This window comes from Pseudophryne corroboree, chromosome 5 (genome assembly GCF_028390025.1).
Source record: "Pseudophryne corroboree isolate aPseCor3 chromosome 5, aPseCor3.hap2, whole genome shotgun sequence".
Lineage (NCBI taxonomy): Eukaryota > Metazoa > Chordata > Amphibia > Anura > Myobatrachidae > Pseudophryne > Pseudophryne corroboree.
The window spans coordinates 835,167,042-835,194,692 of record NC_086448.1 but is presented as its reverse complement, the minus strand read 5'-3'; the positions used below and the strand labels follow the sequence as shown (position 1 = coordinate 835,194,692).

Genomic DNA, 27,651 nt, shown 5'->3' with positions numbered 1-27,651 from the left:
CACCAGGGCCCCTACAGCTGAAGCCCGGGGGTCTGTGCCCATTGCTAGACAGTATCACCACCGTCCTGGGTTACTGTACTGCGGCTTTCAGCATAGGAGTGCCATGGCTGGCAGCGGTCTCTAGTTACAAGGCCGGAATATCTCAGATAATAAACCTCTGGAGGTGGTGACACGTGTCATTGGAAGGAACGATCAGGGTCACGGTTACCGCTGAAACATCACTGTGCATGGAATACTAGATAAATACCACTGGGAACATTGTATTTTACTTTTCCTTAATGTGCCAGGAGTTCAAAGACCATCCAATAATAAATTGCATAGACCATTAAATACCGAAAGAGGATTGTCCCGTATGTAACCTAAATCGGTAAAGAAAGGAAAAAAAAAAAGAAGAGACGTTTTTACTACTTCAGCATTAAGAAATATGGCCGACAAGAGCAGATGGGAATTACACTGGGATAACAGGTTGGAATCGTAGCACAGAACTGGGTGCAGCATGAAGAAACGTATGGCACAGGACAGAGTAGGGAGACGCTGCCCTCTAGTGTAGAACAATGTGTAGTCAATGTTTACAAGAACTTCATTGTTACAATACAGATGTATCGCAACGTGATGTGGCCAGAATGCACCAGGAGACTGCGCTGATTAATGATATGACACTTGTATACGTTTGTGACCGAGTCTCTGAGTCTGTATACAAAGTGCTACAATGTAGCAGCCGCAGCTCTTTTCCAATACAAGTTCTGCTCCGTATACAGACTCCGTCACACACAATGTCACATATCAAATTGATCAGCAGTCGCCATGTGCGTCCTAGTTTGGGCAGCACAAACGGTGTAGTGGTTAGCATTACTGCCTCACAGCACCGAGGTCATGGGTTCAGTTCCCATCATGGCCCTGTCTGTGTGGAGTTTGTATATTCTCCCCGTACTTGCGTGGGTTTCCTCCGGGTACTCCGGTTTCTTCCCACATTCCAAACATGAACTGGTAGGTTAATCGGCTCCCAACAAAAAATAAAATTAACCCTATTATGAATGTGTGCGCGTGTACATGTGGTAGGGAATATAGATTGGAAGCTCCACTGTGGCAGGGACTGATGTGAACGTCCAAATATTCATATATAAAGCGCTGAGGCATATGTGTGCGCTATATAAATAAATGATAATAGTCGCATCACAACTAAGACGCATTTTCCACACCCCCCCAAAAAAAACTAAAAAAATCTAAAGATGCGTGACGCTAGCGGCGTTGCACGGCACCTGGTGACTCACGCTGTGTGGCGTATTGAGGCTGGATGACGGAGCATACACCTGTAGTTATAAAACTCCATGCACAATCATATCTACTGTACAGAACGTTATATGGTAGCAGTTAATGTCTGAGGTAGGTCCTCTTATTGAAGAAAAAAAAAATGAAACGGAAAAAAAAAAAATAGCATTTTAATTACCTACCGGTAAATTCTTTTCTCGTAGTCCGTAAAGGATACTGGGGTCCACATTAGTACCATGGGGATGTAGCAAAGCTCCCAAACCGGATGGGAGAGTGCTGAGGTTCTTGTAGAACTGATTGACCAAACTGAAGGTCCTTAGAGGCCAAAGTATAGAACTTGTAGAACTTAGCAAACGTGTTCGAACCCGACCAAGTAGCTGCTCGGCAAAGCCGAGACATCCAGGGCAGCCACCCAGGAAGAATCCACCGATATAGTCGAGTGGGCCTGTACTTTAGGAACCAACAAACCTGACGTAGAATAAGCCTGCTGGATAGCTCACCTGATCCAGTGAGCAATAGACTGCTTGGAAGCAGGACACCCAATTTTTTTTGGGATCATAGAGAAAAAACAGCAAGTTAGATTACCTGTGACGGGCTGTCCGTTTTACATAAATGTTGTGAGGGCTTTGAAGATCTAAGGATTTTGAGGTAGCGGAGGTGTCTGTAAACACCGGAACCACAATAGGATGGTTGATATGAAACGCAGACACCACCTAAGGAAGAAATTGCTGACGCATTCTGAGTTCAGCTCCATCTTCAAGAAAAATCAAATAGGGGCTCTTGTGAGACAACGCCCCCAGTTCCGACACACGCCTTGCAGAAGCCAAGGCCAACAGTGTAATGGTCTTCCATGTAAGAAACTTTACGTCAACCTCCTCTAAAGGCTCAAACCAATCCGTTCGTAGGAACTGCAACACCACATTAAGATACCAAGGTGCCGTGGGAGGGACAAAGGGTGGTTGGATGTGCAGAACCCCCTTCAAGAACGTCTGAACCTCAGGGAGGGAAGCCAATTGTTTCTGGAAGAAAACGGATATGGCCGAAACCTGGTCCTTCAAGGAGCTCAGACGGAGGCCCACATCCACACCTGACTGGAGGGAAAAAAAAAAAAAACTTCCCAGCTGAAATTCCATTGCAGGAAATTTCCTGTTTTCACACCACAAGACATTTTTTCCAAATACGTTGGTAATGTTTAGACGTTACCCCTTTCTTGGCCTGGATCAGGGTTGGAATAACCTTGTCCGGAAAGCCTTTTCGGGCTAAAATTTGATGCTCAACTTCCATGCCATCAAACCTAGCCGTGGTAAGTCTTGCTAGACTAACTGCCCCTGTTGTAGAAGATCCTCTCGAAGAGGTAGAGGCCATGGGTCCTCTAGGAGCATCTCCAGTAGATACTTGTACCAGGCCCTCCTTGGCCAATCCGGAGCAATGAGAATTGCTTGAACCTTTTACCTTTTTATTCTTTTGAGAATTTTGGGGAGCAGAAGAGGTGGAAACACATAAACCATCTGGTAGACCCATGGAGTCACCAGAGCGTCCACCACCAATGCTTGCGGTTCCCTTGACCTGGAACAATACCTCTTGAGCTTCTTGTTGAGCAGAGAGGCCATCATGTCTATTTGTGGAGTTCCCCACCATGGGCTCGAACAACCTGCGGGTGAAGGCCCCACTCTCCTGGGTGGAGGTCGTGTCTGCTGAGGAAGTCCGCTTCCCAGTTGTCTACTCCCAGAATGAAGATTGCCGACAGCGCCACCGCAAGTCTCTCTACCCAGAGGAGAATCTTTGTTACCTCTGACATTGCTGCTTTGCACTTCGTTCCGTCCTGTCGGTTTATGTACGTTACTGCCATCACATTGTCCGACTGAACCTGGATGGCTTGACCTTGAAGAAGATGTAATACCTGTAGAAGGGCGTTGTATATGGCCCTTAGTTCTAGAATGTTGATTGGAAGAATGGCTTCCTGACTTGACCATTTTCCTTGGAACGGTTTCCCCTGGGTGACTGCTCCCCAACCTCTGAGGCTTGTGTCTGCGGTTAGCAGAATCCAACTTTGAATCCCGAACCTTCGACCCTTGGTCAAGTGAGAAGCCTGAAGCCCCCACAGAAGAGAGATCCTGGCTTTTGGTGACAGACATCCTTTGGCACATGTGAAGATGCGATCCGGACCATTTGTCCAGCAGATTCAGCTGGAAGGGCCTCGCATGAAACCTTCCGTATTGCAGAGCCTCTTAAGAGACGACCATCTTCCCCAGAAGGTGAATGCATAGATGCACAGATATCCGGGCTGGTTTCAGAATATCCCGCACCATCAACTGGATTACCAATGCCTTTTCCAACGGAAGGAACACCTTCTGTTCCTCCATATCCAGTATCATCCCCAGAAACTGAAGCCTCCGTGTTGGTTCCAAGTGGAATTTTGGTACGTTCAGAATCCATCCGTGATCCTGAAGCAATCGGGTTGAGAGGGCAATGCTGTCCAACAACCTCTCCCTGGAAGGCACTTTTATTAGCAGGTCGTCCAGATATGGAATTATGTTCACTCCCTTCTTGCGGAGGAGAACATCATCTCTGCCACCACCTTGGTGAATACCCTCGGTGCCGTGAAGAGGCCAAATGACAGGGCCTGAAACTGGTAGTGATAGTCCTGCAGTGCAAACCTTAGATAAGCCTGATGAGATGGCCAAATCGGAACATGAAGGTACACATCTTTGATGTCCAGAGACACCAGGAATTCCCCTTCCTCCAGACCCGAGATCACCGCTCTCAGAGACTCCATCTTGAACTTGAACAACCGTAAGTACGGGATCAGTGACTTGAGGTTTAAAATGGGTCTTACCGAACCGTCCAGTTTCGGTACCACAAACAGGTTGGAGTAATAACCTTTGTTTTGTAGGTGAAGTGGAACTGGGACATTGACCTGAGTCTGTACCAGTTTTTGAATTGCTGCCTGTAAAGTCGTACTCGCTTCCGGAGAAGCTGGTAAGCCTGATTTGAAGAATCTGTGAGGTGGGAGATCTTGAAACTCCAGTCTGTATCCCTGCGTGATAAGGTCTATGACCCAGGGATACTGGCAAGATGTTGCCCAAATGTGACTGAAATAACGTAACCGAGCTCCCCACCTGCCTGTCTTCCAGGCAGTGCGGACCACAGTCATGTTGAAGGCTTTGAGGAAGCAGACCCGGATGCCTGTTCCTGAGAACCTGCAGCTGCTGGCTTTCTGGTTTTACCTCTATTACCTTTGAAGGTTGTAGAAGAAACCTTGGATTTGACCTTGAACTTTGCAGACTGAAAGGACTCCAGAGTTGTAGCAGTGTAGGATTTCCTAGCTGGAGGTGTTGTGGAAGGAAGGTATGTAGACTTACCCGCCGTAGCCTTGGATATTAACTTATCCAATTCATCCCCAAACAGGACATCCCATGTGTAACGTAGACTTTCCACTCCTTTCCTGGAGTCTGCATCCGCAGTCCACTGGCGTAGCCACAAACGCCTACGTGCTGACACCGCCATGGCATCCTTTAAGACCTCCACCATAAAGTTTGCAGAATCTTGGATATGCTGCAGGAGTAAAACTCTCCCCCCCCTGGGTAAGGAATCCAAATTGTCAGTTGGGTTACCTGACCATTTTGCGATGGCTCTAGCGATTCAAGCGCAAGCAATAGTGGGCCTCTGGGCCACTCCCGCAGACATGTATAGTGATTTGAGAGTATTCTCAAATTTTGTCCTTTAAGGACACAGCTCCGGACACAGGTAAAACAATCTTACGTGACAACCTGGATACCGATGCATCGACAATTGGCGGGTTTTCCCATTTCACTATCTTCCAGGGGAAAGGATGTAATCAATCTTTTAGGGATCTGAAATTTTTTGTCAGGGTTAGCCCGAGTTTGTTCAAACAGGGCATTTAATTCCTTTGATGCTGGAAAAGTAGTCGAGGACTTTTTTTTTTTTTTGTTAAAAAGATTCCACCTCCACCTCTGCAGTCTTGTCAGGAATGTGCAGGACATTTCTGATAGCCTTTATCAGGGCATGTATGCCTTGTGATAAGAGAGCCCCCCCCCCCCCCCCTCCCACCACCACCACTCGCTTCTACCTCACCCTCCTCTGGATCAGACGAATTCAGAGCCAGCCACACAGCGCCCCTGTAGCAATAGCAAAACTAAGCTGAGTTGCAATAAACAAACACCGGAATAGTGCTTGTAATATGTACACTGCTCCCCCCCCCCCCCCCCCCCTCTAAGACCCCCTGATACCGCCGAGTAGACTTGGGGTCCAGATAGAGGAGCTGCGCGTCCCTGTGTAGTGTTTTTCTGAGCTGCAGAGGGAAATGGCACCAGAGAGCCGCTGGATCCGCTAAGTGGGAAGCCCCGCCCCCTAAAATGGCGCGCAGCTTCCTGCATTTATTTTATACTGGCCCTGAGGTAATTTTTACTTAACACGGTGTAGAAACGCTTGTTAATAGGAGTTGGCCACTGTGGGTATCTTGGGTGGCCCAGCGCGCCCCGCCGCAACACGTGTCCATCTGAGCCTCCCTGGAGTGCAGCCTGCATACAGAGCTGCGCTCCTTCCCTAAGGACGCCACTCCCGCCGGCGACCCGGTTAGCTGTACTCACCACTCTTCAGACTCTGTTAGGGGGTGGCGGCGTGCTGCGGGAGGGTACGCTGCGCCGTGGTGTGGCTTGCGAAGGACTCCCTCAGGAGCTCAGCGTTCTGCCAGCAGAGAAACGGGACCATTAACTCTAAGGAAGTTGGGCCGTTCTCCCCCCTAAGTCCCACAAAGCAGTCAGGGTGTTGCCTAAACAGCGCTGACTGAAAATAACAAACATTAAAAATAAAAGCAGAAAACTCTTCAGGAGCTCTACCTGTGCCCCCCCCCCCCCATGCACTGTCACACAGCACACTCAGCGCTACCTGTGCCCCCCCATGCACTGTCACACAGCACACTCAGCGCTACCTCTGCCCCCCCATGCACTGTCACACAGCACACTCAGCACTACCTGTGCCCCCCCATGCACTGTCACACAGCACACTCAGCGCTACCTGTGCCCCCCCCCCCATGCACTGTCACACAGCACACTCAGCGATACCTGTGCCCCCCCATGCACTGTCACACAGCACACTCAGCGCTACCTGTGCCCCCCCATGCACTGTCACACAGCACACTCAGCGCTACCTGTGCCCCCCCATGCACTGTCACACAGCACACTCAGCGCTACCTGTGCCCCCCCATGCACTGTCACACAGCACACTCAGCGCTACCTGTGCCCCCCCATGCACTGTCACACAGCACACTCAGCGCTACCTGTGCCCCCCCATGCACTGTCACACAGCACACTCAGCGCTACCTGTGCCCCCCCATGCACTGTCACACAGCACACTCAGCGCTACCTCTGCCCCCCCCATGCACAGTCACACCGCACACTCAGCGCTACCTCTGCCCCCCCCATGCACAGTCACACCGCACACTCAGCGCTACCTCTGCCCCCCCCATGCACTGTCACACAGCACACTCAGCGCTACCTCTGCCCCCCCATGCACTGTCACACAGCACACTCAGCGCTACCTGTGCCCCCCCATGCACTGTCACACAGCACACTCAGCGCTACCTGTGCCCCCCCATGCACTGTCACAGCACACTCAGCGCTACCTCTGCCCCCCCCCCATGCACAGTCACACCGCACACTCAGCGCTACCTGTGCCCCCCCATGCACAGTCACACAGCACACTCAGCGCTACCTCTGCCCCCCCATGCACTGTCACACAGCACACTCAGCGCTACCTGTGCCCCCCCATGCACTGTCACAGCACACTCAGCGCTACTTCTGCCCCCCATGCACTGTCACACAGCACACTCAGCGCTACCTCTGCCCCCCCATGCACTGTCACAGCACTCAGCGCTACCTCTGCCCCCCATGCGCTGTCACACTGCACACTCCGCGCTACCTCTGCCCCCAATGCACTGTCACAGCACTCAGCGCTACCTCTGCTCCCCATGGTCACACAGCACATTCAGTTCTACCCCAGCACCCCATGCACTGTCACACAGCGCTACCTCTGCCCCCCATGCACTGTCACACAGCGCTACCTCTGCCCCCCATGCACTGTCACACTGCACACTCCGCGCTACCTCTGCCCCCCCCATGCACTGTCACACAGCACACTCAGCACTACCTCTGCCCCAATGCACTGTCACACAGCACACTCAGCACTACCTCTGCCCCCAATGCACTGTCACAGCACTCAGCGCTACCTCTGCTCCCCATGGTCACACAGCACATTCAGTTCTACCCCAGCACCCCATGCACTGTCACACAGCGCTACCTCTGCCCCCCATGCACTGTCACACAGCACACTCAGCACTACCTCTGCCCCCCATGCACTGTCCCAGAGCACACTCAGCACTACTTCTGCCCCCCATGCACTGTCACACAGCGCTACCTCTGCCCCCCATGCGCTGTCACACTGCACACTCAGCGCTACCTGTGCCCCCCCAATGCACTGTCACACTGCACACTCAGCGCTACCCTACCCACCCCCATGCACTGTCACACAGCGCTACCTCTGCCCCCCCATGCACTGTCACACAGCACACTCAGCGCTACCTCTTCCCCCCCATGCACTGTCACACAGCACACTCAGCGCTACCTCTGCTCCCCCATGCACTGTCACACACTCAGCGCTACCTCTGCCCCCCCCCCCCCCCCCCATGCACTGTCATACAGCACACTCAGGGCTACCTCTGCTCCCCCATGCACTGTCACACAGCGCTACCTCTGCCCCCCATGCGCTGTCACACTGCACACTCAGCACTACCAGTGCCCCCCACCCCCCAATGCGCTGTCACACTGCACACTCAGCGCTACCTGTGCCCCCCCAATGCACTGTCAAGCTACAAGTCCCAGCAAGCCTTGGTTCCAGGTCAAGCGGACACTTGTTGCTCTCTAAGTGCAAACATGCCCCAGCAGACATGTTTGGCAACCATGCTGGGACTTGTAGTTTGCAAACACTATAATTATCTATTTCTTCCACTATGCACTAGTGCTAGAGGTGGAGCGTACACAAGTAATTGTGCACTCGACCTCCCTCGAAAATCCAACAACCCTGGGGCCACGCAGCAGTTCTCCCCCTCTATGGTTACACCAGCCCAAGCTGGCAACGCCTGATGATGGCTACCCGGAATCCAAAGAGGAACAGATGCCAGTTTCACAGATTTTGGGGTAACCAGCACTAGGCAGGAAACACTAAAAAGTGGAAGGGACCCTCGCAAGTTATTGTATTTCAGTCAGGTGGTTTCAGATACATGGCGCAATTACTGTTCCAACTTACCAATCATGCAGTGTACGGCCACAGCTTCACCCCGCTGCTGCTATACATTGGCCTATAATGACCCCGATATTATCAGTCCATGTTTCTATGGTTTTTGACAGCCCAGCAACAGCAGCTTACCCGGAAATCTCTCAGGGGGTGTGGTATGGAAAGTCGACAGCGTCTAAGTCGGCCACTCTAGGTGGACAGGGTCTCTAGGTCGACATGAGTTTTTGATGTTTTTTTGGTGTTCTCTGTACAGTGACCGGGAACCCCAATTAGTGCACCGGCTTCGCTCGCCATGCTTCGGGCAAGTTTACTATTCCCAATCAGTTGTCCGCGTGGATCGTTAAGTATGAAAAAGATCAAAAAAGAAAATAAATTGTGAAAAACTCGACCTTTTGACCCCGAGACCCTGTTGACCAATAGTGGTCGACCTAGTGACCGTATCCCCTCTCAGGAACCAGTCGGATTGCACCCCAGTAAAGATGTCTGAATATGGAAGTCACTGCAGTGTATATCGGACACAACGCATGCCACAGATCTACAGACAACACGGTGTTAAATCAGCAAACGCTTGTTATTGATGAATTAGTTGAAGTAAGTAAAACAAGAGAGTTTCAGACAGAGTTTATTTCATAGGTTAATAAAGGACATTTATTTGCTAGACGTGAAATTAATTCCAGATAGCCTGGGCAAGAAGTGTGAAATAGTGAATTATTAAAGCCGACCGGTCACCGGGTTCCGGTGTTTTTGCTGCAATAATGATTTGCGCACTATACTATAACCCTGGGAGAAAGCATTTTATCCACAGAGCAGTCTGACAGATGACTGGGATTCTGGGTCCAGCTATCAGCTTGCACTGCGGTCTCACGCTGTGCGCCGGCTCCTGCTCTGTAAATCGGGTCTCCCCCGCTCTCCATCCCACTACACAAGACACAAAGCAAAATAAACTGGGGGACACGGTGGCAGGTCAGCATTAATAAGCAGGTAGGAGGAAAGGCACTAAATTCTAATCAGTCCTTACTGGGGGCAGCAGAGGGTCAGACAAGTGTGTACTTTCCACTGTGCTGGGGAAGGAAGGAAACAGCCGCCACCTCCCAGGAAAGCACAGATCATTCCAGCTCATATCGTGGACGGTGACAAAGACATTTATGGTGGAGTATAGAGATACGAGCGGTAACACAGGTCTGGAGGTCCACTGTGTGCTTACACGGAGATGGGAGGGATTCAGCAAGTGAGGAAGAGGAGAAGGAGCAGCCTTCAGCAGAGAGGACCTAACGCGGACAGCCGTGGCTTCTTCTATCCACCAGCGACCAGCAGGGAAAGCGGAGGTTAGAGCACTGAGTGAGCAGAGGAAGCAGACTGGTGTCCCAGTGATTGAGGAGCAAAGCTCTATGTTTCTAAAGGGAGAAACAAGGAACCGGGGGGAGTAAACAGGGTGGGGAGGTATGAGGAGGTATGAGGAGGAAGAGAAGAGAGGCACAAAGCACAAGGTTAGTAAGACAAGCAGCCAGAAGATTACACTACATACAGCCTCACTTGTGTGTTCCTGCAGAACTCTCCTAGTATATGCCCCCCCCCCCATATTCTGTCCCTGTTCTATGCCCAGGTCTCTGCAGTGCTGGAAGTTCTGATTAGACAGCCTGCAACAGAATGCAACCTTATAAATTGACTTAACTTACAGTAATCACCATCAGCACACCCATAATCCACTGTGACCGGCGCTGTTCAGTGTCACCGTTATCCCGCAATACCCAGACATTCAATCCAGAGTATGTACCACTCTGACGTTGTCTGTGGCTGGGACATTAGTCTGCGACTTGTGCAGCGTAACAGTAGAGTGATCTATATGTAACAGGACAGTCCCCCCCCAGAGAATGAGATGACCGGGAGAAGGTTCCAAAGAATCCCCCTGCAGAGACCTCACACAACCGATCACTTACTATGTATCAATTTCCCAGGCCCTGCGACATCTCTCTTTTCTTTTAAAACATAAGTTTCATCTGAACAGCAACAGCAATGTTTTTATAAATGTATTGAACCAGTGATTTTTGGGTCCAGTTGTCCCAATTCTGACCAGGTTATCTAGATATGATCCATAAACTAGTGTACAGCCGAACCTCCAACATTCACTCATTTCAGATAATGAATTAAATCACCTGTAAGAAACGCCTATGGCTAAGCCACTAGCCCTCCCCCCCAATTATGGTTCAAGTCTGCTTCATATTTGCAAACCAGAAAACCCGTTTTACAGTATTCTGGCACATGCCACGCACCTAATCACCAAGCATTTGAACAGAAAGAGAATGTAAATTGGATGTAATTGTCTAGTAGGGAACAGGTTTACAATAAGATAACACACAACATCCTTTATGACCCATTAGTCACCAGTGCCTACCCTATAGAATGAGATCATGGATACTGCGGAATAACCACTTCCGGCCTATGTGCATGGTCATCCCAACACTTTGCCATATGCTATCCGTCAGCTAGAGATCTCCACTTACCATCCACCAAGGGAGTAACAAGAGGCTGCAATGAATCAGCAAGTCATTAATAGGCCTTCTCCTAATGTGACTCACGCAGATGGAAGACAGCAGGGTACATGCATTATTAACCAGCGGGAGCTACCTACAGCACAGAGACCAGCAGCGACCTGTCCTCTATACAGCAAGTACTACTGACGTACCTGTTCATTCCTTTACCCAGGTCCCTCCATTATAAATAGCATTTTTAAACACACATGTATAAAATAGTGAATGAGATTCCAGGTAGATTACAATGCATCTGCTGAATCTGTACCGCACACACGTCTACGCCAGGTACAGACGGATTACGTTTGGACAGTGTAATTGTGAATGTCACCATCTCTCAGGACAGGCGTCTTCATAGGTTTAGTTCCTTCTTGTGAGGACATGGAAATGAATGAGCAAGGAATGGCGCAGGTACAGACAGGGGGGATTATGCGCACTACAGAAGCAGCGCCACGGCACAATACTGGACGGGAGCCTAAGTCCATATAAGCAAGAGACCACGAACTACCAAGATTACAGAAGCCATAACCACAAATAAAAAATAATGCAACAAAGAAAAAGAAAAAAGAAAAAAGTGAGAATAAAACTTGTATTTAAAAAAAATAATAATATATGATTCCAACATTAGGGGAATAGGAGTCAGATTAAGATGAACCTTCTAAAGATAAGAAGTGTAGATACACTATTAAAACCTCCTCGCTTTGCTGCCATAATCTGCACGGACATATATTACCCAGTTGTTCTGTGCGAGTACACACAGAATACAGTCATAACAGGAGGTGGAAACCCCCAAATGTGAGGAAAACCTGCTCCCTTACCCCATAACACCACTCCAGTTAATCCCCCAGATAAATGACTTGCAATGAAATAAAAAACATAAAGCAAACAAGATAACACCTTTCCAGCAAGCGAGGGCAGGTGTGAAAGCCAGTCAACTGGAGACCCTCACCACCCACTGCTGTGATCAGGGGTACTAAACGTACTATACGTGAGCGGAGTACACAGTGCGTTTCCTAACAGAGCTTCTAGGAATATTTCCTGTGCATGGGGATAATTACATAGTACACACTGCTCAGAGATCACAGACCCGGTGCCCAGTGCTAGCTTCCTACATCACACGTGGCTCGCACAGACCCGGTGCCCAGTGCTGGTTTCCTACATCACACGTGGCTCACACAGACCCGGTGCCCAGTGCTGGTTTCCTACATCACACGTGGCTCACACAGACCCGGTGCCCAGTGCTGGTTTCCTACGTCACACGTGGCTCACACAGACCCGGTGCCCAGTGCTGGTTTCCTACATCACACGTGGCTCACACAGACCCGGTGCCCAGTGCTGGTTTCCTACATCACACGTGGCTCACACAGACCCGGTGCCCAGTGCTGGTTTCCTACATCACACGTGGCTCACACAGACCCGGTGCCCAGTGCTGGTTTCCTACATCACACGTGGCTCACACAGACCCGGTGCCCAGTGCTGGTTTCCTACATCACACGTGGCTCACACAGACCCGGTGCCCAGTGCTGGTTTCCTACATCACACGTGGCTCACACAGACCCGGTGCCCAGTGCTGGTTTCCTACATCACACGTGGCTCACACAGACCCGGTGCCCAGTGCTGGTTTCCTACATCACACGTGGCTCACACAGACCCGGTGCCCAGTGCTGGTTTCCTACATTACACTGGGCTCAGATCACAGACCCGGTGCTGGTTTCCTACATTACACTGGGCTCAGAGATCACAGACCCGGTGCTCGTTTCCTACATTACACTGGGCTCAGAGATCACAGACCCGGTACTGGTTTCCTACATTACACTGGGCTCAGAGATCACAGACCCGGGTGCTCGTTTCCTACATTACACTGGGCTCAGAGATCACAGACCCGGTGCCCAGTGCTGGTTTCCTACATTACACGTGGCTCAGAGATCACAGACCCGGTGCCCAGTGCTGGTTTCCTACATTACACTGGGCTCAGAGATCACAGACCCGGTGCCCAGTGCTGGTTTCCTACATTACACTTGGCTCAGAGATCACAGACCCGGTGCCCAGTGCTGGTTTCCTACATTACACGTGGCTCAGAGATCACAGACCCGGTGCCCAGTGCTGGTTTCCTACATTACACGTGGCTCAGAGATCACAGACCCGGTGCTGGTTTCCTACATTACACTGGGCTCAGAGATCACAGACCCAGTGCTGGTTTCCTACATTACACGTGGCTCAGAGATCACAGACCCGGTGCCCAGTGCTGGTTTCCGACATTACACGTGGCTCAGAGATCACAGACCCGGTGCCCAGTGCTGGTTTCCTACATTACACGTGGCTCAGAGATCACAGACCCGGTGCCCAGTGCTGGTTTCCTACATTACACTGGGCTCAGAGATCACAGACCCAGTGCTGGTTTCCTACATTACACGTGGCTCAGAGATCACAGACCCGGTGCCCAGTGCTGGTTTCCGACATTACACGTGGCTCAGAGATCACAGACCCGGTGCCCAGTGCTGGTTTCCGACATTACACTGGGCTCAGAGATCACAGACCCAGTGCTGGTTTCCTACATTACACGTGGCTCAGAGATCACAGACCCGGTGCCCAGTGCTGGTTTCCGACATTACACGTGGCTCAGAGATCACAGACCCGGTGCCCAGTGCTGGTTTCCTACATTACACGTGGCTCAGAGATCACAGACCCGGTGCCCAGTGCTGGTTTCCTACATTACACGTGGCTCAGAGATCACAGACCCGGTGCTGGTTTCCTACATTACACTGGGCTCAGAGATCACAGACCCAGTGCTGGTTTCCTACATTACACGTGGCTCAGAGATCACAGACCCGGTGCCCAGTGCTGGTTTCCTACATTACACGTGGCTCCGAGATCACAGACCCGGTGCCCAGTGCTGGTTTCCTACATTACACTGGGCTCAGAGATCACAGACCCAGTGCTGGTTTCTTACATTACACTGGGCTCAGAGATCACAGACCCAGTGCTGGTTTCTTACATTACACTGGGCTCAGAGATCACAGACCCAGTGCTGGTTTCCTACATTACACTGGGCTCAGAGATCACAGACCCGGTGCTGGTTTCCTACATTACACTGGGCTCAGAGATCACAAACCCGGTGCTGGTTTCCTACATTACACGTGGCTCAGAGATCACAGACCCGGTGCCCAGTGCTGGTTTCCTACATTACACGTGGCTCAGAGATCACAGACCCAGTGCTGGTTTCCTACATTACACGTGGCTCAGAGATCACAGACCCAGTGCTGGTTTCCTACATTACACGTGGCTCAGAGATCACAGACCCAGTGCTGGTTTCCTACATTACACTTGGCTCAGAGATCACAGACCCGGTGCCCAGTGCTGGTTTCATTTATTAAAAAGTGAGATGTTCCAATCTGTGGAAAGTGCGCACGTTAACATGTATTAACATGACAACCCCTGTGCACAGCGTGTCCCGGACACCGCCACGGGTCAGAAGGGAAATAGGAAAGTGTACTGTAATTTTCACATCCCACCAGGTCTACTATACACAAGCGTTTCTATAAAACAAACTAGGGCCGTATAGTGCGAATGAGCCCCAACATCGTACCTGAGACTCCGATCTGTGTGTTGTGTTCTCCGTTCTCCAGCACGGACTGATGAGAAGCTGCATGATAAAGATTAAACACGTTACTCATCTATTCCCAATATTCACTTCACAACCTATTTTTTATGTTACATTTTTAATCCATATACAATTAATGATACACAAAGAAAATAAAGCACTAATACATCTTTCAAAGTCAGTGTTACCTGTAGCATAATTTAGGTTTTTGAACCTTACAATAAACATTACATTTTATTTTTTTAATATGAAAGGGACCCTGACCATTGCCGATTCGGAATCGCTGCGTCTATACAAAAGGTCTCTCTTTATTCACCCATTAGCCGCGCTCTGTACTCCCAGGCTATAGGAAACACCCGCACGCAGTGACATTTGCAGAACAGCCCCGGAGGCTGGAATATAAAGCTACATGACATTTCTCCTATGTAGGGTCATTCAGCCACATCATCGTATTATTTAGAGTAGGCCTATAGTACTGATGGTGAGGTGGGGCCAGACAACGTCCATACATGCCGTTACCCACTGACCACACACACTGCAATCATAAGATGTGACCAAATTCTTCTGTTTCCTACCAACATGACCATAACGGAAGGACGGCTATAGCTGGGAAGGGAGAGGGTTTGCTTACCCCCACGTGTAACACACACCAGAGGCGAGAACAGAGGTTCCCTTGATTATAGTTTTTTATCAATTCCCTGTTAAACAGTCAGTTTGCACCACAGTGCTGCAGTTCATTTGCAGGAAAGAGTATTCTAGCTGCCACTGGTGCAGTTCATGTGTGGCTCAACAGGATCTTTCCATGCACCCACAGTATATCCCTGTCTGAACATCTCTGCAAAGTATGGCCGCTGAACTCCATGAAGAGAGCATCAACGGCGAGCGCAGCCCTAGCCATGAACTCGCAGATGCCGCAATCTGCGTCCATAAAACATCAGCGATCGGAATATGGCACTTGCATTGGCTGCATACTTGGGTAGCCATCAGACATACTCCGAAAGCCCCAGTAAGCCCCTATCCCAGCCTTTTTCAACTGGTGTGCCGCGGCACAACAGCTGCTAGGTGTGCCGCCGCCCCCGCCACACAGACCCGCCTGCCGCCAGCCAGATCCGTCACCGCTGCCAACCAGATCTCCACCTTCCGCCCGCCAGTCAATCCTGACTGCCGCAGCAGCCCCCCGGCAGCCAGATATATAAGGCTGCTCTCGTCCAGCGCTAGACATCTGTTCCGCGACGGCCGGCCTGTGACCTATGGTGCGTCATAGGTCATGCACCGCATGTCGCATTCCCACCCGCCCACTCACGCTGCTCTACTGCTCCGTGCTGCCTAGTGAGGTGGAATTACTAAGGGGGGGGGAGCTGGTGTGTGTGGAAATATGAGGGGCATGTGCGTGGAATTACTAGGGGGGGGGGGGGGGGGCGGAGATATTAAGTAAAACCTATTTCTACTAATTTTAAGAGAAATAACAACAAATAACATATATTATATATGTCGATATATTTTATTATACAGTATGTAATATATTTGATTTAAAAAAACTGATGGTGTGCCTTGGCAATTTTAACATTTTGTTTAGTGTGCCACGAGTTTAAAAAGGTTGAAAATCACTGCCCTATCCAGACATGAGAGATCTGACCGAGACGAGGCAGCGGCCTCCCCATACAGCACAGAACATCCAATACCAGGCCTTGTCCTAAGGAACGTGTTCCCTGGATACTGGGTAAAAGCCGGTTGAGCCCTGAAATACGGCTTCACCAGATGTTTCGTTTGTTACGTGCCAGTTTCGTTGAATGACACAAACAGATGGCAACAGAGGAGCAGTATACAGTCATGTGACCAATATAGTGCGCCCTCTATCCTGTGGATATATATATATATATATACAGAGACGTTATCAACTGATCCACAGCTCCTGAAGCTTGTCAAATATAAAATTACCCAGAACGGATTTTACATTTATTCAAAGGTAGGACAACATGAGGTCTCTATATATGGTATAAGTATCTCCCTCCAGCCTCCTCTAATAAGGGACGAATGTCCAGACTTACACTTCACGGTGTGAAATACCTGCTGGTTTATGTGACCTGCATATAACAAGGAAAAGCAGAAGCCACGCAAGCTGTACGCACAGGGGGACTTACGTTCAGCCTGGCTCCCACCACTGGGGCGTTTTCCCCCCGGTTCCTTTGGGTCATCGTCCAACAGGGGAACGTAGTCCGTTTTGTCACACGTCTCCCCAATGACATCATCGTAAGCTTCCGCCTCCAGACTGCTGATGAAGTCTCGTTTGATCTCCGGCTCGATCTCAGGAGGAGCGTCCGTCAGGGCATCCACAAGCTCAAGGTCGGCCATCTTCCGTGTCTGCGGAAAGAAGTGGAACATCATCACGGATCCTACAGGTGGAACACGGGTAACGCCACAGAATTTGTGCATGTCTACATAAGAGACTAAATAACCCAAATCAGGATAATCTAGAAGGTCAGCTCTTGAGCCTAGACTTTACTGGCCAATAGCATTTAAAGATTTTATTCCTAAAAATACAAAAATTCAACACTTCTCATAATTCAGCTCTATTTGACGTCCCGATTTTATTAAACCCCTGACTTTTATTTGTAGTTCTCACCATTGTAAACTGTATCGTTGAATAAATTATGGATCAGTGTAATGTTCATTCTAACACCCTGCACCTTTCAAAACCCATGCAGTTCCTTTTTCTTGCCTGGGGTGTTGCTCTGCTGTGGTGCTTCTAGCGCACACAGGTCTGTATCTCAGCGCTGATATAGACCAGAGTGTGCTAGAAGCACCAAAGCAGAGTGTGACACCAGGCAGGAAAGAGGAACCGCATGGGTTTGTTAGAACAAACACCACTAATATTCCGTATATTTCAGACTTCTAGCACCAAGTTACAACAGGACAACCCTGCAAGTAAGCTGCAACATGTAAGTAGGTGGGAAGCTACGTAAGTGATCCAGTGGATCACTTCACTTTCTGGAACCTACAATGGGTCATGTAAAAAACCTGCAAGGCCCAGAGAGCAAATGTGCACTTACAGCTAAGAGCTTGGTCACAGTCACTTTAATGAAGGAATGTACCATATATATTATTTCCCAGACGGCATGTACATTTGAGGAGTGCATTCGGATTATCGGCATGAAAGCTAGCATTAATCACAGCATTAAATGTATAGAAAATCCACCCACACTGCGCTCAGATTAAGCAGCGCTAACAAATGCAGAACTAAATCCAAATAGTGCTGCGGCTACAATAAATACCCATTTACAGATCTAACCCTCCCAGGCTGTCCGCACTGAACACTAATCCAAGATCACCAAAATGCTGGACTCCTCTGCATTAAAGATTAAAAGCCGGGGGGGGGATGATGAGACCAGAGCAGAGAACAGAACATGTTATACAGGCCGGCGATAACAGTGACCGGTTACACGTATCCGCACACACTATTCCGGTATACGGTCATTAGGTAGACAATCATTAAGTCGACCACTATTGGTCGACATGCATTAGGTCAACAGGGTTTCTACGTCGACATGGCAAAAGGTCGACATGAGTTTTTCAAATTGTTTCATTTTTTTTTTTTACTTTTTCATACTTTACGATCCACGCGGACTACGATTGGGAACGGTAACCTGTGCAGAGCGCAGCGGTAGCGGAGCGAGGCACCGTGCACGAAGCATGGCGAGCAAAACGAGGGGACACGGTGCACTAATTGGGGTTCCCGGTAACTGTACGGAGAAAACACCCCAATTTTTTTTTATTTTAAATCTCATGTTTACTGTGGCCGGAGAGAACCCCAGCCACATGTGTAATGGCGGGCGTGGCACTGAAGGGGTTAACCTTTAAGTGACCAGCGCCATTTTGAGAGACAATGGGCGCTTGGCACCACTTTTGAAAATGCACTTGCGCCGCGGTCCAGACCTCTCCGGCGACCACGGCAGTGAGTACAGCCCCCCTGCGCACTGACCTGTGTATGCGCGCGCCGTGGGAGAAGGGAGAGCCACTGCATCCGGGAGATCAGCTCCCACTGCAGCGCTCAGAGAGTGTGCCACCGCTGGGGGCCGGGAGCAGTACAATGAGGCACCGAGCCGCGGCGGGCAGGATGAGCGTCCCGAACCGCCTGACGCTGCAGCGTGCCCACAGAGTTCAGCACCGCACACAGGGGACCGGGCTAGCCGGCTCCCTGTGCGGCGAAGGGACGAGAGTGCGCGGCTCATGGGGGACCATGCTAGCCGGCGGGGGTGTATATAGGAAGTTGAGCACTTGGGTTCCGGCGCCTCAGCGCTACAGGAGCACAGAGCCGCGGCGGCCGGGACGAGCTTCCTGACCTGCCGGGCTTCCGATCAGAGGAGTGCACCGCACGCTGTGGCAAGGCCACTGAGTGAGTGCTGCACTGGGGGGACAGGGAGAGCCCGCTCCCTGGACTCCAGTGGCAGGCAGTGTCCAGGTAGGCTGCAGGACAGGGGAAGCCAGCCCCATACCTCCAGCATGGGGCGTGCCCTAGCAGCCAGGCTGCTGGGCTAGGGGAGCCCAGCCCTGAGCACAGTCTTTAAAACAAAACAATGGATTTAAAATGTGTGTATATAAATATATATATATATAAATATATATATATATATATATATATATATATATATATATATATATATATATATATATATATATTTATTTTTATTGTGTTGTGAGGCACTGCAGTGCCTGCATATGTGGAGCCTGTGCAGGGCACATGCTCAGTATATAAAGAGAAATTTACAGTGTATTTAAATGCATTTGAAGGGAAAATGCACTTACTTGGTTATGTGTGCCAGGAGGGGGGAATCCATGGCTGTGCAGGCTGATGGATTCCCCCAGACCTTTTTCCAAAAAACGGAATGCCTTCTCTTCCAGCCTAAAACTTAAAAATAGCATGGGAAGAGAGGAAAAGCTCAGCTGTCCAACAAGCTGAGTGATTTTCTGGAGCACCATAGGGATCGCCTTTGGTGAGCAGGAAACCCTGACCGGGGATCTAGGCTGCCCAGCTTTGGAGCCCGAATCCAGGCTGCAGACAGTGGGCAAGGTCCCGGGCAGATTTCTGGAAGTAAGTTTAGGTGGGAAAACTTCCCCCAGCCTAGACTGAACGTCACCGGGGCGGATCCAGATCCTTCAGGATGGGACGGTCAAAGGAGAGTGACCACTCCCCACTGTCCATAGAGGACAATGGGGTAGATGTATTAACCTCAAGAAGGCATAAGGAAGTGATAAACCAGTGATAAAGCAGAGTTAAGTGCAAGGTGATAATGCACCAGCCAATCAGCTTCTAACAGTTAATTTACATATGGGAGCTGATTGGCTGGTGTGTTTATCACCTTGCATTTATCACTGGTTTATCACTTCCTTATGCCTTCTCCAGGTTAATACATCTGCCCAAATGGTAGCTGTGCATGTGACCAAGGCATGCACAGCCCATGGGTAAACATTGATTGGTTGTAAACCACAGGGCAGACTGCTGTAACATCTTGCTGTTGCCCCTAGCAATAGGGAAGTCTTTTTTAAGACTATTTGAGCAAATAAACATCTGCCTCAAGACGACCGCTTCATCTTCTGACCTGCAGGGCTAGGCGAAACCTAGCTCCGTTTTCCTGCTGTCCAGGGTGTAACCAGCGTCTCCAAGCTCCGCCTTCTGCCAGCTACCGGCAGAGGCCTAGTCAAGCGACTAGTGGGGATTCGTCTGTACCACACAGTGTGGTAAGACGGCGTGTTGATGCATACAGAGCAGAACAGTTGTTCCAGACGCCACAGCAGGTTAGGAGTTTGGTGGTGGCAGTGTAGTACCCGCCCACTGTGCAGTGGGTGGAGTCAACAACAGGCGGTTACTAACGGTAAGCGGGAATCCCCTATGTGGCCAGGTCCGGTGTGACCTAAACATCCATTCTGTGACTGGGGATGGGACGCGAAATGGTGAGGGCTGTCGTACGGGACCATCCAGTCACATTGACCTTTTGTTGTATCGACATTTTGTCATGTCGACTTAGTCACTGTCGACCAATAGTGGTCGACCTAGACAGTGTGGTCGATCCTATGACCCATACCACACTATACCCAACAATGATAATGGAGAGTGAGGATATAAAGGCCAGCAGTTACAGCGCACACACTATACCCAGCAGTGATAATGGAGCGGGAGGATATAAAGGCCAGCAGTAACAGCACACACTATACCCAGCAGTGATAATGAAGCGGGAGGATATAAAGGCCAGCAGTAACAGCACACACTATACCCAGCAGTGATAATGGAGCGGGAGGATATAAAGGCCAGCAGTTACAGTACACACACTATACCCAGCAGTGATAATGGAGCGGGAGGATATAAAGGCCAGTAGTAACAGCACACACTATACCCAGCAGTGATAATGGAGTGTGAGGATATAAAGGCCAGCAGTTACAGCGCACACACACTATACCCAGCAGTGATAATGGAGCGGGAGGATATAAAGGCCAGTAGTAACAGCACAGACTATACCCAGCAGTGATAATGGAGCGGGAGGATATAAAGGCCAGCAGTTACAGCACACACACTATACCCAGCAGTGATAATGGAGCGGGAGGATATAAAGGCCAGCAGTAACAGCACACACTATACCCAGCAGTGATAATGGAGCGGGAGGATATAAAGGCCAGTAGTAACAGCACACACTATACCCAGCAGTGATAATGGAGCGGGAGGATATAAAGGCCAGCAGTAACAGCACACACTATACCCAGCAGTGATAATGGAGCGGGAGGATATAAAGGCCAGCAGTAACCGCACACACTATACCCAGCAGTGATAATGGAGCGGGAGGATATAAAGGCCAGCAGTTACAGTACACACACTATACCCAGCAGTGATAATGGAGCGGGAGGATATAAAGGCCAGCAGTTACAGCACACACTATACCCAGCAGTGATAATGGAGCGGGAGGATATAAAGGCCAGCAGTTACAGCACACACTATACCCAGCAGTGATAATGGAGCGGGAGGATATAAAGGCCAGCAGTTACAGCACACACTATACCCAGCAGTGATAATGGAGCGGGAGGATATAAAGGCCAGCAGTAACAGCACACACTATACCCAGCAGTGATAATGGAGCGGGAGGATATAAAGGCCAGCAGTAACAGCACACACTATACCCAGCAGTGATAATGGAGCGGGAGGATATAAAGGCCAGCAGTAACAGCACACACTAAACCCAGCAGTGATAATGGAGCGGGAGGATATAAAGGCCAGCAGTTACAGTACACACACTATACCCAGCAGTGATAATGGAGCGGGAGGATATAAAGGCCAGCAGTTACAGCACACACTATACCCAGCAGTGATAATGGAGCGGGAGGATATAAAGGCCAGCAGTTACAGCACACACTATACCCAGCAGTGATAATGGAGCGGGAGGATATAAAGGCCAGCAGTAACAGCACACACTATACCCAGCAGTGATAATGGAGCGGGAGGATATAAAGGCCAGCAGTTACAGCACACACACTATACCCAGCAGTGATAATGGAGCGGGAGGATATAAAGGCCAGTAGTAACAGCACACACTATACCCAGCAGTGATAACAGAGCATGAGGATAAATCTGACCGGATATAAATCTGATCTTTACACACTCCAGACCAATGAAGCAATCTGAGATCAATGTAGAGTAGTGACTGTTAGAGTAATAAAATGATCAATGGCTGCTACAGACACCAATTAAAACAAGTCAGATCCAATAATATATCAGCTTTTGCACAGACGTGTCCTACTTCAAGGACAATCTGCAGGTCCTCAGTACCCAACTCTATGCACATAATCCTCCTCCCATCCAATCATCAGCCCTCTCGCATGTCCGCCATCTCCACATGGAAGTCCCAATGCTACCTAAAGCTCAACATATCCAAGCTAGACCACATCTTCCCTCCTCCCAGGCAAGCCACAATCCCTCACCGGCATTAACCGCTTTAGTCCGGGCACCCAGTCCTGCTGCCTTCACCTTGAAATGTTGCAAGAACACACCTGAAAGTTGTGGTACTACCATTGTTGGTGCATATAGTGTCTCCTCACCCACACGGACTAACGCAGACTCCTGCCATCTAGACGTGGCTTCTCTCATCTATCCCAGCCACTACCCAGTGGCAGCAGCTGCACAGAGCTTCCTCTCAGACTCTCCACAGCTACAATGGTCCTCCAGAAACCAACCCCAATCACTTACCCACACCACCACACATACATACAACCCGATGTCCAGTCGGTGTGTCCCGTGATAAATTTAGGGCACTGCAACAAGGCAGAGGTTTGAAAGCATTAGCTCCCATCTCAAGTGGTCGAAAGTGAATGTCCTGAGGCTGCACTTATCTTTGACTTCCACTCGTTCCCTCCTGAGGCGAGGCAGAAACCCACGTAAGGTCAGGCTCTACGGCTAGGTGCGTCTTAACCACAGCCGTGCCCAGCACTTCGCACAGGAGAAGCCGCTAAAAGCCACTAATCCCGCGTATTAGGGCATGATACCGTGAACCACGTGGGGCTGGTTTCGCAAACTACTGAGTGCGTTATTGGTAACTAATTCTTTCAAAACAATTGAATTACCCCATATGAATTGGGGACGCTACTGTGTGCGACACTATCGATTACAGACCATGCTGATGAAAAACGATGTCCGAAAGCGCTAAAGCAGGGAGTTGGTGAGGACAAGGACGTGCGGACGGGAACGGAGGTCAATGTGCGGCTGGAGACGGCATCTCATTGGGACTTTGCGGTGAATATTCTCAGCAACAGTTTTCCTGTTCAGGAGTCCATTTGATCCTCTATATGCTGATTTTTATTCAATGTTTGTAAATGCATTTTTTATTAAATCCGTTTGTCTTTTAAGACGTTAGTGCACTATTTCCTTTTTTCTTTCTAAGCCATCCATTAAGGAGTCTCGTCCACTGAGTACAGTGGCCATTTCATCATCCTTGACTATCTACATGCAATATTAAAACCGCCTTATGTGAGTGGGACCATACAGATTGAAGTGTTTTTGGTGTTAAAACAGAGTTGCACTATGTTTGTGTGTTCTTTTGCATTCTAGAAATCTGTATGCATCATATGAACCTTACCATCTATGAGAACAAATCAGACTCCATTGTGTAAGGTCCTTTATTTTGAGGGTATAAACATAGCGCCACGTGGTGCCACATCCATTTTGTTTTTATTACATTATTGTGAATCACGGTGAATGATTTCCTTGGTATCCAAGGGCTGCTATTAGTATTTAAGCGCACAAGGGGTCTATTTTTCTTAGTTATAATTAAATACAAAAAAAAGGGCTTTAATATGCAGCAGGCCTTTTTATCCACCGAGCTGCATTTTGAGGTCTGTGTGTTTAGCAACGTATCACGTCAAACCATATACCTTTAAAACGTAAAAAAAAAATAAAATAAAAAATCACTTGTCACCCGAGAGGTATACAGCGTATAGCAAGCTGTTGCATTATTCCTAAAACATATGTGTGTAGTTGCAGGATCTGGCTGGGATTGGCTGCACCGGCGGATCTTCTGTTCAGTGGCTGTGGCGGAACGCAGCATTTAAGGATTTGTAGGAGGCGGGAAAGTTGGTGTGGTCGTGTACGTCTAGAGTTCACTTTAGGATGTTTTTGGACTGAAGATTTTTGGTATAAAGGTACTTTGTTAGAAGAAACCAGTACACAACCTACAGCTGAAGGCTATAAACCAGTGTGTCTTATAGAGGCAATGACATCAGCAGTCTGAAGTACACGGATAAGGTGGAAGCGGTTATATAGACGACCACAGATCACGTCCACAGACTGTGCAAAGTTTCCACCAGTTTGCTCTCTGGGGTGAGTTGGGCCAAAGAGACTCTTTTTCCGGGCATTGTGCAGTCATAGTAACATAGTATCTAAGGTTGAAAAAAGACAATTGTCCATCGAGTTCAACCTATTTGTGGTCTCCTATGCAGGATTATTTGGTCTAAATTTTGATGTCTGCCGTTGTGTTTTATTCCTCTTTTTATAGTAACTATAGTGCGTGACTATGCACCATAACCCCGGATATCCTTATCCATTAGGAATTTATCTAACCCATTCTTAAAAGGTGTTGACTGTGCTGCCATTACAACTCCCTCAGGAAGGGAATTCCAAACACATATTGTCCTTACTATGGAAAAGCCTTTACGGCGTATTGTGCGGAATCTCCTCTAACCTGAGCGAGTGTCCACGAGTCCTGTGTTGATCTAACCAAAAACAGGTCCTGCGCAAGCTCTGTGTATTGTCCCCTTATATATTTGTAGATGTTGATCATGTCCCCTCTTAGTCTCCTCTTTTCCAGTGTAAACATGCCTAGTCTTGCAAGCCTTTCCACATATTCCAGCGCCTCCATGCCCTTAGTTTTGTCGCCCGCCTCTGAACCTTTTCTAGCTCCAGGATATCCTTTTTGTAGTGTGGTGCCCAGAATTGTACACCGTATTCAAGCTGTGGCCTCACTAGTGATTTGTATAACGGGAGTATAACACCCTCGTCCCTTGCGTCAATTCCCCGTTTTATGCATGCTAATATCTTATTAGCCTTCTTTGCTGCAATCCTACTTTGGACACTGCTGCTTATTTTGCCATCTATGAGAAAAACCTAAGTCCTTTTCCAGTACAGAATCCCCTAATGTTACCCCATTTAGTAGGTAGGTGTAATTTTTGGTCTTGCCCCCACAGTGCATTACCTTACACTTGTCTGTATTGAAGCGCATTCTCCATTTGGCTGCCCAAGCTTCTAGTTTAACTAAGTCGTTCTGAAGAGACTCAGCATCCTCCTCCGTATTTATAACCTTACACAATTTGGTATCATCTGCAAAAATTGACACCATGCTCTCTAGACCTTCTGTTAGGTCCTTAATGAAAATATTGAACAATAGCGGTCCTAATACTGAGCCTTGTAGCACACCACTTAGCACTTCAGTCCAATTTGCACACGTGGCATTCACCAGCATACTGTGAAGTGGTCAGCTGGGCACTGCAGCGTAATCACTGACAAGTGTCATACAAATTGTGGTTTGTCTTTCTTGCTGCCTTCGAGTGTCAGTATGCGACTGAAGAATGGCTGCTTAGCTTGCCCACAATAACCAGCACTAGGATTTAGCTTTGAGTGAGACTTTCTACTAGTTTAATCATGACTGGAGAGGTCTCGCCTATGTATTTTGCTGCTAGTTCATGTTTTAGGACTTATTCAAAGACTATATAGATGATCTCAACTGAGACTAAGGTGGACATACTGTAGGCTGGGCATTCGGGGAGCCAAGGGGGACCACACACAAAGCACCCAGAGCAAGGTCTTATGACTTAAGTGGCTGCCTTATCTCCAACACAGTTTTCTTGAAGGAATCACCAGAAATATGGTGCAAAAGAAAATAAGAATTTACTTACCGATAATTCTATTTCTCATAGTCCGTAGTGGATGCTGGGGACTCCGTAAGGACCATGGGGAATAGCAGCTCCGCAGGAGACTGGGCACATCTAAAGAAAGCTTTAGGACTATCTGGTGTGCACTGGCTCCTTCCCCTATGACCCTCCTCCAAGCCTCAGTTAGGATACTGTGCCCGGACGAGCGTACACAATAAGGAAGGATTTTGAATCCCGGGTAAGACTCATACCAGCCACACCAATCACACCGTATAACCGGTGATCTGAACCCAGTTAACAGCATGATAACAGAGGAGCCTCTGAAAGATGGATCACAACAATAACCCGATTTTTGTAACAATAACTATGTACAAGTATTGCAGACAATCCGCACTTGGGATGGGCGCCCAGCATCCACTACGGACTATGAGAAATAGAATTATCGGTAAGTAAATTCTTATTTTCTCTAACGTCCTAAGTGGATGCTGGGGACTCCGTAAGGACCATGGGGATTATACCAAAGCTCCCAAACGGGCGGGAGAGTGCGGATGACTCTGCAGCACCAAATGAGAGAACTCCAGGTCCTCCTCAGCCAGGATATCAATTTTGTAGAATTTTACAAACGTATTTGCTCCTGACCAAGTAGCTGCTCGGCAAAGTTGTAAAGCCGAGATCCCTCGGGCAGCCGCCCAAGATGAGCCCACCTTCCTTGTGGAGTGGGCATTTACAGATTTTTGGCTGTGGCAGGCCTGCCACAGAATGTGCAAGCTGAATTGTACTACAAATCCAACGAGCAATAGTCTGCTTAGAAGCAGGAGCACCCAGCTTGTTGGGTGCATACAGGATAAACAGCGAGTCAGATTTCCTGACTCCAGCCGTCCTGGAAACATATTTTCAGGGCACTGACAACGTCTAGCAACTTGGAGGCCTCCAAGTCCCTAGTAGCCGCAGGCACCACCAATAGGTTGGTTCAGGTGAAACGCTGAAACCACCTTGGGGAGAAACTGAGGACGAGTCCTCAATTCCGCCCTGTCCGAATGGAAAATCAGATAAGGGCTTTTTCAGGATAAAGCCGCCAATTCTGACACGCGCCTGGCCCAGGCCAGGGCCAACAGCATGACCACTTTTCATGTGAGATATTTTAACTCCACAGATTTAAGTGGTTCAAACCAATGTGACTTTTGGAACCCAAAACTACATTGAGATCCCAAAGTGCCACTGGAGGCACAAAAGGAGGCTGTATATGCAGTACCCCTTTTACAAACGTCTGAACTTCAGGGACTGAAGCTAGTTCTTTTTTTTTTTTTTGGAAGAAAATGGACAGGGCCGAAATTTGAACCTTAATGGACCCCAATTTCAGGCCCATAGACACTCCTGTTTGCAGGAAATGTAGGAATCGACCCAGTTGAATTTCCTCCGTCGGGCCTTACTGGCCTCGCACCACGCAACATATTTTCGCCAATTGCGGTGATGTTTTTGCGGTTACATCCTTCCTGGCTTTGATCAGGATAGGGATGACTTCATCGGGAATGCCTTTTTTCC

At 49.0% G+C, this 27,651-nt stretch overlaps 1 protein-coding gene across 11 annotated transcripts in view; it reads right to left on the bottom strand.

Annotated features, from left to right (window-relative positions):
- The window catches only part of MAP4 (microtubule associated protein 4), a 205,132-nt gene that overhangs the window by 104,157 nt on the left and 73,324 nt on the right, over positions 1-27,651 (bottom strand). For all 11 annotated transcript variants that reach the window (XM_063924569.1, XM_063924564.1, XM_063924566.1 and 8 more), the window contains exons 3-4: positions 16,851-17,070; positions 14,695-14,751 (exon numbers count right to left, since the gene is read on the bottom strand). In XM_063924569.1, the coding sequence (XP_063780639.1) occupies positions 14,695-14,751; positions 16,851-17,061 (268 nt within the window). In that variant the 5' untranslated portion in view covers positions 17,062-17,070. The remainder of the gene's footprint in view (positions 1-14,694; positions 14,752-16,850; positions 17,071-27,651) is intronic.